This window comes from Notamacropus eugenii, chromosome 2 (genome assembly GCF_028372415.1).
Source record: "Notamacropus eugenii isolate mMacEug1 chromosome 2, mMacEug1.pri_v2, whole genome shotgun sequence".
In the NCBI taxonomy this organism is placed as follows: Eukaryota; Metazoa; Chordata; class Mammalia; order Diprotodontia; family Macropodidae; genus Notamacropus; species Notamacropus eugenii.
The window spans coordinates 218,030,566-218,044,780 of NC_092873.1; the positions used below are offsets into that span (position 1 = coordinate 218,030,566).

At 38.0% G+C, this 14,215-nt stretch overlaps 1 protein-coding gene across 1 annotated transcript; it reads left to right on the forward strand.

Moving 5' to 3' along the window:
- Window positions 1-3,976: 3,976 nt before the first annotated feature.
- On the forward strand, window positions 3,977-5,035 carry LOC140523816 (trace amine-associated receptor 7a-like). Its single transcript, XM_072638462.1, has one exon. The coding sequence runs from the start codon at window positions 3,980-3,982 to the stop codon at window positions 5,033-5,035; it is 1,056 nt and encodes a 351-aa protein (XP_072494563.1). The 5' UTR covers window positions 3,977-3,979.
- The last annotated feature ends 9,180 nt before the right edge of the window (window positions 5,036-14,215 follow it).

The following is a 14,215-nucleotide window of genomic DNA, read 5'->3' on the forward strand; positions in this document are numbered from 1 at the left end:
ACCTGGTACAGCACACTTTGGCAGAGGATAAGATAGAGCTTATAGAGCACAGAGGATTGTTATTATGCCAAGCTCAGGGCACAATCTGATTGCTGGGTCTTAGCTCTGGGAAACAAGGTATCTCCAACATATTTTGACACATTCAATAGATTTCAAATTTCAATTTCTCTTGGTAGTAGAAGGCTTCAAATAGAGAAAGACAAATAGCTCTGTCCTCTGCCCATGATGCTCACAGAAATCTTTCCTCTCTGCTCATCCTCAAATTTCAAGATCTAGGTCTAGATATGTATCTCTGTGGTTATTTACTTCATCATATTATGATTGAAGTAATATTGGACATCAGTAGTCCAAATTATATTGATGAATTCTATTTTCTTGGGAACAATCTTGTTGCACTTGGCAACTGGTGACATAATTCCTAGGTTCTTCAAGGTAGCATAGTAGAAAGGCTGTTGACTTCATGCATAGATGATTTGCTTTCAAATCTTCATCTCCTTACTTCCTATCTTGAAGTGAGTCAATGGATGGCCCCATTGATTAGAAAAAAAATAATAATAGTCAAGCTGGGAGGGGAAGATGGCCAGGGTTGGTATTCCAAAGAGAAGGAGTTACCATTGACATTTATTCTAAATTCACTGAAACCCCAGAGGGCTCAAAATACAGCCATTAAATAGAACTTGGGCAGGGACTCACTGTGGTCAAATCTATGAGCTTCAGAGTGAACTAGGTTTAAGATTTTGAGGAAGAGAGAGAGAGAGAGAGAGAGAGAGAGAGAGAGAGAGAGAGAGAGAGAGAGAGAGAGAGAGAGAGAGAGAGAGAGAGAGGGAGGGAGGGAGGGAGGGAGGGAGAGAGGGAGGGAGAGAGAGAGACAGACAGAGAGACAGAGACAGAGACGGAAACAGAGACAGAGAGAGGAAGGAAGGGAGGGAGGGAGGAAGAGAGGAAAGGAAAGAGGAGAGGAGGGAGGGAGGGAGGGGGAGAAGGACAGAGGAAGTAAGGGAGGAAGGAAGGAAGGCAGGAAGCCAAGAAGGTAGGACAAAGGTTGGAAGGAAGGCAGGAAGGAAGGAAGACAGGCAGGCAGGAAGGAAGGAAGGAAGGAAGGAAGGAAGGAAGGAAGGAAGGAAGGAAGGAAGGAAGGAAGGAAGGCAGGAAGGAAGGAAGGAAGGAAGGAAGGAAGGAAGGAAGGAAGGAAGGAAGGAAGGAAGGAAGGAAGGAAGGAAGGAAGGAAGGAAGGAGGGAAGGAAGCAAGAGCTAGGGAGGGAGAAAAGAAGAAAGAAATCTAGCCAGTAAACCCCAAGTTAATTGTGCAGCTTACCAGTCATCAAAACTTATTCCCTTTGGAGAGAAGAAGGAAAGGGAAAGGAGAGAATGAGCTGAGTTCCCCAGCTAGCTGAGTCTCCTTTCAGACAGTTAGGTCTACTCAGAGGTTGTGCTCATCCTTCCTTGATGAGGAAAACCATGACATCAGTGAAATGATGACATGACTTACAGTAGACTTTGTTTTGAGTGAGGGAGGGCTGTGCAAGTCACCAGCCTCACTTCTCCTCCAGAGTCATCTGGATCCAGTGACCATTTATTCATCATCATGACTGGAGATGGTTCAGGCTTCAATGGGGACCCTGGCCCCTTTTAGGGAATAAATACTTTATGGCCAGAGGCACTACTCACTTCCCAGTCAGCTTGGAGTACATCATTACAAATGTATTGACGTTCTATGCTGCCTTGAAGAACATGCATTTCCCCTCTTCTGAGTATGAGAAGGGTCTGTGCTTTTTAAAAACCATGCTCATTTTAGTCAGGGACTTTTTTTTTTAATTCAGTCATTTCAGTCATGTCTGACTCTTCATGACCTCATTGGGAGTTTTCTTGGCAAAGGTACTGGAGTGCTTTGCTATTTCTACCTCCAGCCCATTTGACAAATGAAGAACTGAGACACACATGGTTAAGTGACTTGCCCAGAGACACTCTGGTATCTGAGGCCAGATGTGAATTCAGGAAAGTGAGTCTTCCTGACTCCAGGCCCAACACTCTGTCCTTCACTGCACACCTGGCTGCCCAAGCAACAGGGACTTACTGTCTTCCTATTCAGGATGTGAATTTTATAGCTATTAAGTTACTGTACACATAGAGAATGTATCTATGTATTGATAATTAATGCAGAGAGGCAGCATGACAGGGATTGAGGCTTGGTCTTGGAGTCAGAAACTTAACTTGAGCTCTTGGGATCTACTTCCACATCTGACATTTAATATACTTGCAACCAAGGGCAAGTCACATAGCTTCTCAGTACTCACAGTCAACTCTCAAGGACTGTAAGGGACAGACAAGTTGTCAGCTGTCATTAGTGAAGGGACTCCCCCATACCATCAGTTCCTCACAACAATGAAATGACAGGGAGGTAAGCTACTAAAGTTTAAAGCTGCCCTAATATTTTTGTTAAACCCTATTTATTTAGGGGCAGTATATACTAGTAGAGGGAAGGCTTGCTTTGCAATTATGAAGCAGTGAGTTCTGACACATGCTGGTTCATGAGAATGTCTTGAATCCTCTCAGTAACCTCCCTAATGCCTCTCCCAGAACTCTATAATACTGAAGTTACACAATAGTTGCCTATTTGCTTTGTAAAATGTGTTCACCTTGGAAGCTTTCACATTGATTTTATATGTATGTGTATACATATCCATGTAAGTATGTATATATAATATGTATTCAGAGTTTCCAATAAAATGTAATATGGAAATAAACAAGGGTTCTCAAAGATTCTGCCAATAAATCCATGTACATTCAGCCAGATTGAATCTAAGAAGATTTAAATTGTGGATGTGGGATTGACTAATAACAGAAAATTTTCTTAGAAGTTTTTGAGGAGTTATGTGCTAACATGGGCAGCCAATATCTAATAAAATACAGATTATTTTTTAATAAAGAGAGTCTGGTAAAATACACCTATATATGTGTGAATATGTTTATGTGCTTTTATACACATGTAGTTAATGTGTCCTAGAAGGCAGTGCAATTTTAAATTTTAACAGTTACATGTACAAACACATGCACACATCTATATAGCAGTACGTATGCATACATATAAGAGCCTGCATCTCACAGTTGTGTGTGCACTCACAAACATATACATTTATATGAGATGTCAGTACATTCACCATAAATTCATAAATCAAAAAGAATCCATCTTACTAAATAAAATAGATCATTTATGTTCCTATAGAGTAAACAAGTATAGCAGACTAAAAAACTCACTAATTGTTACTGGAAAAAAATTTCTTCTCCTTGTTCACACTTAAACCCACAGGGATTGTCTCTTAGGGGTTTTCTGGCACTTCTTGGCCCAGTACCAGAAAGGTTGTCGTACTTTGGGTATTAATTCAGAGTTGATGACAGGAAGAAGGGTAAAGTAATAAAAGGTGACCCTTGAACTGAAGAATCCTTTAGTATCTCACTGAATTTTAAGGAGGAGCTTGTCAGAGGTAGAGAATGAGAGTATTAGAAGGAAATGTTACCAAGCAGGTAAGTACTGATTGTCTTGGTGCTGAAAATTAGTAGACTTATTAAAGGATTTTTATTTGGTGGTTTTGAGCTGAGGGGAAGAAGTTCTATTGCGTTAAATGACCATGTATTGAGTGTAACAGAGGATGAGGCTTCAGTGTTTATAGGAAAGAGGAAAGGGATCAAATATTTATATAGTGCCTATTGTGCCAGGCAATGTGTTAAGCAATTTCCAAATATTATCTCAGGAAAATCAATCATATTTTATAATTATATTGTTTTATATTATATATAATTATTATGTAATCACAAAATAAAAATATATAATTATATATTCTAATTATAAATAATAATATAAAAATAAGGATAATACTTGACTTTGTACAGAAATGCATTTAATTTCTTTTTCTTCAGGAATTTTGGAAATAACAATGGTAACTCTTTTGTGACAAAAAAAGATATAAGCTGAAAGGGAAAAATGATGAGCAGCAGCAACCAGTCCCACCTTGCAGCTGTACAGCTCTGCTATGAGAACATCAATGGGTCCTGCATTAAAACCTCCTACTCCCCAGCACGCAGAGCCATCCTCTACCTGGCCTTTGGCTCTGGAGCTCTGCTGGCTGTCTTGGGAAACCTCTTGGTCATGATTTCAATCCTTCACTTCAAGCAGCTACACTCTCCAGCCAACTTTCTCATTGCCTCCTTGGCTTGTGCTGACTTTTTGGTGGGAACTACTGTGATGCCCTTTAGCATGGTGAGGTCAGTGGAGAGTTGCTGGTATTTTGGGGAGAGTTACTGTAAATTTCACACTTGTTTTGATTTCTCATTTTGTTATTCTTCTATTTTTCACATATGCTTCATCTCCATTGATAGATACATTGCTGTCACTGACCCTCTGGTCTATCCAACCAAATTCACTTTGTTAGTTTCAGGAATATGCATTGCATTCTCCTGGTTCTTTGCCATTACATATAGTTTTTCACTTCTTTACACAGGTGCCAATGATGATGGGCTGGAGGAATTAGTAAGTGCCCTGACCTGTGTGGGAGGTTGTCAGATTGCTGTGAATCAAACCTGGGTACTGATAGATTTTCTGGTGTTCTCCACTCCCACTCTGGTCATGGTCATTCTTTATTGTAAGATTTTTCTAGTAGCTAAAGAACAGGCTAGAAAGATAGAAAGTATGAGCAGTAAAACTGAGTCATCCTCAGAGAGTTACAAAGCCAGAGTGTCCAAGAGGGAGAGAAAAGCAGCAAAAACCCTGGGTATTGCAGTGATTGCATTTCTAATTTCATGGTTCCCCTACTTTATTGAAACAATAATTGATGCATTCCTAGGATTCATCACCCCAACATATATTTATGAGATTTTAATTTGGTTTGCTTATTACAACTCAGCCATGAACCCTCTGATCTATGCTTTCTTTTACCCTTGGTTTCGAAGAGCAATTAAACTGATTGTCACTGGGAAAGTCTTCAGAGGGCACTCTTCAATAATCGATTTGTTTTCTGAACAAGCTAAGGTCTTAGATTGAACAAGATAAAATAGGGGGCAAAGTTAAAAATGGAAGAAGCCAATTAGTATGAGATGAAGACATGCTCTTCATTCAATCCAAATCCCAGTTTCAGGGTTGATATTAAATAAAATTTATTTGCCATGCCAAATTGCATGTGAATGGTGTTTGCAGGTGTCTTTAAAGTTGTACTCCTGTTCCTATCTTTTCTCATTTGACATTTTTATTTGTTCATTATTCTTGTCTTAGACCAAGGAATAACAGGATTATTTTCCTTTTAATAAAAGCATGTATTTTGCCTCTTCTGATTCCTTGAAAGAACATTTCTCATATCTTTTCTGTCTTTTAAAAAGTCAAAAAGATGTTTTCACATATGATAAATTTGAGTGATTTTCTATTGTGTAGTTAACAATTATGTTTATTTAAATAAATAGCCCTGAATGATTTTCAGCACTGTTCTGGTTTATAGAATTTTGTTGGTTTTTTTCTTACATTCCCTTTTATTTCTTTATTTTTTAAAGACAGAAAAGTGGGGGATAAATCCTACCTACAGCTAATAAAGAAGCTGTGCCTCCGTGTGAATGGAGTTCATACAGTAACAATGGTTTTGTGCTCCCAAAGTCCTGAGTTTTTTTTTACATTCTAGTGGGTTGGGGCAGCTGTGGCCTCAAGACCTGATGTGGTCCCCTAGGTCTTCAACTGGGGATCTTTCATTAAATCCAAATTTCAATTTAAACTTTCAATTCCATTGAAACTTCAACTTCTCTGTAAAGTTTAGATTCATTCAAAGGGCTGTACTTGAGGACCTAGAGAGCCACATGTAGCACTGAGGTTACAGGTTCCCCACCCCTCTTCTGGGTGATAGGAGAACTTAGCCCTCAGTAGGTCTTTTCTTGGAGTGTAAGTGTTCTTAAACCATTCCCTCAATGCTAACAATAATTAGAAGTTTTATAAAGCATATATACCAGGCACTGTGCAAAATGCTTTGCAAATATTTTCTCCTTGGTTTTTCAGAATAACCCTGGTGAAGTAGGTTCTATTATTATTCCTATTTGACAGCTGAAGAAACTGAGGCAAACAGAGGTGAATTGACTTGCCCAGGATTACAAATGTCTGAGGCTGGATTTGAATTCACATCTTCCCTACCTAAAACACTTAATTGGATCCACTTGACCAAGTAACTGCCTCATTAGCAATATTACATACCTACAACACAATATTACCAAATATTACCAAAAATACAATAACATATCCTTATGAAACCAGCAGTTACAGAAGAATCTAATTTGATTTTACAACTATTTGCTCATTCCATTAATACAAGAGGTTATTTTAATTATCTAAAAAAGTCTAAAGTTGGTACGTGATAGCACTAATTTTAGGCTGTTATTTAGTTATGTCCAGCTCTTCTTTATCCATTTGCAGTTTTCTTGGCAAAGATGTTGGAGTGGTTTGCCATGTCCTTCTCTAGCTCATTTTACAAAGGTTAAGGGACTTGTCCAAGGTCATGTCTGAGGCCACACGTGAACTCATGAAGATGAGTATTCCTGAGTCTCGTCCCAGCACTCTATCTGTCCACATTGCCACCTAGCTGCCCCAATTTTAGGCTGCAATTGCAATTACACATATATCCATATGTACATGCCGTTGTACAGATACACACATGCATGAACATACATATGTATACTCATGTATATGCACATATGTAATGGTCTTGCATTATATCAAACATGTTGCAACTATATATGTTACACTTTTCTTTTTGCTACTTATGGTATAGTTATCAATTCCACAGAATGCACTTTCCTTTCTGCATAAGTGAAAAGTACAGGAAATTTTAAGATTGTTGATACACTAACTTTAAATCTTTATGAACAAAATTAAAGATTTCTATGAAAACAATGTTGAAATATTTTAATAATTTTTGTATATTTTAATGCACAGAGGCCTATTAGAAAACATGATTCTATTTGTGTTGTGACTTGTGAAGTGAATATTAAAATGTCAGACAAACTGTATCTTCCTTAAAACTTGGTGTGTTGTGTCATATAAGTGTTAGATCCCCTGGTGCAAAGCAGAACCTCCAGCTAGTAGGCCTAGGCTTCCACTGCAGCACAGATTCTTTATACCTGCACTTACCTATGGTCTAAGGGAAATTTAAAGATTTCTCACACAGTTTGCGGTTGAATATTTGAACACAGTTTAGTAAGTGGCCAGAGGATGGCTTCAGTCTTTATTATACTTTCTTGGTTATATGAAAGGATTGAGGCCTGGTTATATACCCCAGCTGGAATATACAGTGGGAATAGAATCATTTTATACCTTAGATTTTTTAATCTAGTTCAGGGCTATTATAGTGGACAAAGAGCACATCTGTGAGGAATGTCATTCCCTATAGTCTGCAGCTTCCATTGAGAAACCTGAGATAATCTACATTTTTGTTAGAGAAAAAGTCCAATATACCTACATAGATTGTTCTCTCCTTAAGACTGAACTAGGGAAAATGAAGTAAAACACAGACATTTAAATGGAATGTGGAGGATCACAGATTAAGTGCTGGAATGGACCTGAGAGGCCCTCCAATCTAAGGCTCTGATTTTAACAATGAGGAAACTGATGGTTAGAGAGGTTTAGTGACTTGGCCACTCACACAGCTGACAAATGTCTAAAGGAGGATTTGAACTCAAGTCTTCTCAATTCCACATCCAAAGTTCTATACTCTTTGCCATTTAACTCTATGATGGCTCCTGTGGCTGGAGAGCAGGCTCATATTACAAAGGCTGCAGTCCCAAATTGATGTTTCTAAAGCCTTCTCATCCAAGTTGTTTTCACTACACTCTGTTGTGCTTTTCCCCTTGCTGATAGCACTGATGCTGAGAAGTTCCCTGCATCTCTGCTGGAGGTAAAGAGTTTAGTTTGCACTTCTTCTTGAAAACAAATGCAAAGAGATTATTCCCTGGGCCATACAATCATTGTGTTTCTCTCCCCTCCCCCTGTCTTTACTAAGTCTTGGCCTTCTTGGGCCTGAAGAACCATAGGGAACTAGGATTTTTAAAAGTACTTTAATGGAGCCATATTGCTCTGGATGGTAGCTGGTACTCATATTCCAAGATCTTGTTTAGGTAGGTTGGACATTTCTGATACCTCTCATGAGGTGCTATCCTTCTTAATGGCATCCAGTGAATCTACCTGAATTTCCATTGCAAGAACTGGTCCATTTTCTCTTGTATTCCATGACACAAAATGCTTATGAAGATAATGTAGCAATACCTAATGAAGCAGTGGATGGAGTACCAGTCTTTGAGTCAGGAAGATCCATCTTCTTCAGTTCAAATCTGGCCTCAGAAACTTACTAGCTGTGTGACCCTGGGCAAGTCACTTGCCTATTTCTTTATCTGTAAAATGAACTGAAGAAATAAATATCAATCTACTCTAGTATCTTTGCCAAGCAAACCTCACAAAGACTCACAGATGACTGAAAAAACAAGATTCAACAATGATAAATGATAAAGTAGCACTTTGCAAGACTTTGTAAGATTATTATATCATATGTTATATATAGTATAATTTTTACATTATATATTAGAATATATATTGTAATATAATATAATACTATAGAGATTATTTCTAAATACTTTGCAGGTAACTGACCTGTCCCTCTTTACTTGATTCTTTCTTTGGCTGCTTAAACTGAGAAGTCTAGGCATGGGGATATTATGTGATATTGAATCTCAGAAGGGCAACTTACCTGAGTTCATCAAGCCCCATTGCCTTGTTCACTGTAATGAAAGAAAGGGAAATTTGATCCAAGCATGGCAAAAGTCTCCACAGACACTGCTAGGTTCTGTGAATATTTAGCAGGAAAAGAAAGAGACTCTGTTCTCAAGGAAGTTAGAGTCTATCAGGGCAAGGAATACAGGATCTTAGATTCAGAAATCCCCAACAGACATTTATCAGTTACCTAGTCCAATCCCCCTAATTATGAAACTAAGTAAATTGTGCTTCATAGAGACTGGGCAAAATGCCTAAGGCCACCCACATAGAAAGTGGTAGAGAAAGGAATAGGACCAGATCCTTTCATGCAAAAGGCCCTGCCCTTTCACTCCACCACATCGCTCCCCCTCCTGTTCTTCATCCTTCATTTTCCAAGAGGACAGATGACAACATGATGATGTCTTGACTCACCCATTACTTGGATTTCAGTGGGGCACAGTTGCAGACAGTAGTCAACCACACTCTCTCATAGTCATCAATGTCCAGTGGTAAGACAAGAGCCATGACAACTTGGGATGACTCTAGATATCTTGGTATCTTAGATGTCTGGCCAAGCTCTAAGCCCTCCATAGTGTCCACTTCTTCCACCTTCATGGCTTTTGGAACAAATTGTTTTCATCTGCTCATTCTCCTGGGTGGAAATCTTCACATGCATGGGGTAGACATCCCCCTAACTCTCCAATGACTTTGAGTGTGTGAGGCCTGTCAGTTCCCCTCAATCTGGTTTAACCCATCTGACAAGATACTGAGGCAGTGTGATGCAGTGTAAAGAAAAGTGAACTTGGGAGTTTATAGACATAAGTAAAAATGGCAGTTCTAACATTTACAACCTTTCTCATTTCGGGAAATTCAGATCACTTCTCTTGGAGGCTGAATGGGATAATCTCACAGCCTCGCATAGAGATCAATGATCTTCTAAACACATACAAACCACAAAGAAAATGCTGGGTAATTTAGGGAAGCATTTAGGAAGCATTAAAAATTGGGACATATTAAGAAATGTTTCATGTTAGAGCTGGTGCTTAAATAAATTTTGAAAGAAGTTGGGGATTAGGAGAGGAAGAAATGAAGAGAAAACTCATTCCATGCATTCTTACAACCTATGTAAAAAGCACAGATATGGGAAGCTGAATGTCATCTGTGAAAAAACAGCACACAAGGTAGATTGCAGTGTGCTTCAAGGGAATAATGTACAGAAAACTGAGAAATGTATGCTTGTTCCTGATTGTCCAGGACTTTAAATTCCAAGCAGAGGAAATAGTATCTTATGTAAGAGTCAAAATTTAACCTCTAAAGATTTGATCTTATGATCCAATAAATAAACACAGAAGACTAATTTTGTAATATCTAAGATAATATAAACGAAAATATTATTAAAATTGGACATGACTCTGAATAATTGAAAAGCCAATAACTGTCCTGAAGTACATAATGAGATATATTTGGCTCTGCTCAGCTGGGAATGTTGCGTGTACTAAATGAAGTGGTTAATGTACTGTATGTGTTACTGTTTAACTGTTTTGCTTTCTTAACAGGGGTAGTTCAAATGTGGAAAGCATGGGGGAAGAAGATTGGACTTACCTGTAAATGACTGTGTCATAGAGACACCTCCTATAAATAAACCTTTTATGAATGACTGACTAGGTAGACAGCACAGCAGAATGGAGGTTTCTTTTACTTTTAAACTGCATACATTGATATTATCAATGGTCTCCTGGGCATTGACACCAGAAGCAAAATGCATTGGGTTTCATGCCTGACTGTTTAGTTTGAATTGTATTAGAATGAATAAAAGAGAATTTTGCAGATATGGATCCTTTTTCTTCCCTCACAATGCATAACAACGTATGTCATTGGTAGTTTTGGACTTAGCGGGTTCACTTACATAAGTGGCATCAAACATTTATAGAATTTAGAGCCTGAGGGACCTTAGTGAGCTCCTGTTCCAATATTCTCACTTCTTAAGTGAGGAAATCATGATCCAAGGAGAAAAATGGCTTACCCACTGTCACATAAAGTTATTAAGTTTCAAACGCAGGAATGGCACCAACGACAGACTCTAAGTTCAATAATCTTTTCTCTGTCACATATATAATAATTTCTTGCTGGAAAAAGTGCCTTACCCCTACTACTTTGAATATTAAATATTTGTATGGAGACCAGAGACAATAGACAACAGAGAACATACTCTCTGAAGGACGGAATTAAAGAACATGTACTTCAATCCTGAAATTTTAACGATAAGGGCATTGAAGTCCAAAACATTGCAGTTATTTGCTCAAATTTACAAGGTTAATTAGAAACAGACATTGGACCAGAACCCCTTTTCCATGGGGTTTCACTCTTGTCTCACCCAGCTCTGAGGTTCTTTACACTCCTCTCTGATGATGATATACAACACCATTCCTCAAATAACTATACTTTATTTCACCTAAAATCTATGTCATGGGATTCTAGGTAGTGCTTTTGATTCCCTAGCTTTCTTAATTCTAGGATCTCAGTAGAATGAGAATATAAGGATTCTGCCTATGAGACAATCTTCATCTTCAACCACAGTTAGCTATTGACATGATATAAGAAGCTATCTTAAATGATTTGAGAATTGTGCAGAGAGAAGTGGAACTTCCAAGGCCTCTTCTCCCACTTATATTATGGGGTAGCAAACTCCTGTTTCTCTGCCTGGCCCACAAATCACTCACTACTTATGTGACTGAGCATCTCATTTCATTTCTTTGTTCTACAGTGGAATCTACACATATACTACCAGACTCTACTGATGTGTTGGTTTTACTGAACTTGCTATCTTTATTTTTGTTATATACTTTGGTGTCATGTTTGGTTTGCTAGGATGGCATGTACATGTATGTGCATGTATGTGTATATGTGTATGTTTGAACATGTATAAGTATACACACCTGTATATGTGTAGTCATATACAGGCATGTATGCATATGTATGAATGTGGGCATGAAGGTCATATAAATACATAAATGCAATTCTACATCATATAATGAAATCGCTGAAACAAAATACGAGTGAGTAGATGTGCATATATTACTAAATCAAATGTATAAGAGAATTCCTACTGAATATACAGCAGTTTTTCTGATAATGAAGGTTTCTCAGTTCAACCTTACACTCCATGAATACCATCTTGGACATTTTTCTATCCTTAAGATTATCACACACTTACAGAAAAACTGGGGAATATCATTTGACTTTCTATACCATTATCAATACATCTTTGGTGTAAAATTCAGTTAATCCTCAATTAATAAGTTCTTTACCCAATTTTGAGAACATATTACCAAACCTATTACTAAAATTGAAACTAAAACTCAAAACTTGAGTTTCCATGATAGCTAAATTTTGGATGTCAATCGTGTATATCTCTATATAGTTATTTAGAGAAAATAATTATCCTCTTCCATTTTGTCCAACATGCACTATATCATTTAATAAGAAAGCTTTTACATTACATCTTTGTCTCATTACTTTGTCTAATCATATCCCCCTTAGGAGGTTATCATCCCTACATTATAATTTAACCAAAAATACAGGTTAAAATTGTAAGATGTTCATACTTGTATCCTATTAACATTAACACAGAGATGTTCCAGTCCCATTCTGTTATTTAAACAGTTTATTGTTGTACTTACAAAAGTTCTTGGTAGTATAAATTTGCTATATGAAGAAATATACATGTGTCTGTATATATGTGTATATGTACATGAATGTAAGTATGTATTTGTGATCTTCCAACAATGGTTATTATTATATTTATCTTTCCAAATCAGGCAGCTGGGATAAGCAGTGATAAAAATAACTTTCCTAAAATGACATATCTAATAAGCTTCTGCAACTGGAACATAGAAGGGTAATCTCACCATGGGCAAAAGCTGGCTCACTTCCCCACCTTATCCGTCCATGCTATGCATTGCCAAGGACACAGGACTCTCCCAGGCAGCATCCAGGCAAGGCCTGTCAAGGACTTCTCCTGCATTGGAGACATTGACTGATTGGGATCTGGGGCAGGGCAGTATGGCTAGGTACTTGGGTGGCTGGCACCAGGGTCTCCCCATTGTTGATAGTTCCTGATGTCAGGGCACAGGGAATGCTGGCTGTGGGGCCTGCCCTCACACACAGTTGCAAATCCTGGGGTTGGGCAGATGCTGGGGAAGGGGATATGAAGCCCCTCATGGCTTCTGACCACTGGGTGGGAAACAACTCAAATTTCCCCACAATTCTCCAGCTTTCTCTTTCCCTACTGTATTTGGGAGCCTGGGATGAAAGGGGTTAACAGAGAGACATGGGATGTAATGGTCTTTTTAGCAGTCCCTGGACTCATGACTCTGGGGAGGGGAGTGGGGAAGTCAGGGGGTTTACTGAATACACCCTCCTTTTCCCATTCTTCCACAGAACCATGTCATGTTGAGTGATTGGGGTTGTAGGGAGGGTCTCTCAATAGTTTATGGGGTGTTTTCTTCTTTTTTTTTAGCATCTACCCTTATTTCATAGGACAATACATTCCTTTCTTAATGGTGCTGTCAGGAACTGGAGACAATATAGGATAAAAACTGAAAAGTCAAGAATGGGTTAATAAGAGGTTGCTGTAGTTATTTTTTTTAACTCTCTTTAGTCTATGTTTTCCACCAACAATCTTCCTTCATTACTCTACATTCTAGAACAATAAAGGTATTACCTTGCCAGTTGTTTTAAAAAACTTTAAAAAACCTTTATATGTTTTAATCCTTATTTTTTCCTAAAATTCTACAGAGCGCTACCTCAAAACTTACTGAGATGCTTCAGAAAGGGGTGAGTTATTGGAATTGCCCACTAAGTCTCAAGAATTTTCTCCTGCAATCTTAAAATGACTAACTGCCAAGCCTCTTAATGATTAATCTCAAAATTTGATAATCTGCTAAGATGTTTTGTAAGTTCTACATCTTAAGTGATCTCACTTTATTTCTGTAATTTCACCTTAACAATAGAAGAAAAGCATCCTAGATTTTTCCTCTTTTCTTGGAATCTAACTTCCCATAGAAAACCTAATGTGGGGGTGAAGTAAAATTCATAAATCTCTCCCAAGGTTCTCTCCAGCTACAGCTGTTAGATATTCTTCCGGCTCACTGAATCTTTTGAATTTTTTAATATAAGAGAATCAAGCTCATAGCACAAACATGATATAGACATTCTGCAAACAGTGAGAAACAGACAAGACAGGTATGAACAAGAAAAAAATGGTGCAAAGTTCACAGCTAGGCTTGTATTTATTGGTTCCAGAGGCACACAAAAGAAGTCATAAGCAATGAAACAGATAAGACACTTATGACAATACAAATTTGCTAGACTAGTGCAAAATAAATAGAAACTAGGTACAAAATTAAGCAAATTAATCTATGTGCAAAAAGAGCTTACCAGATGGAT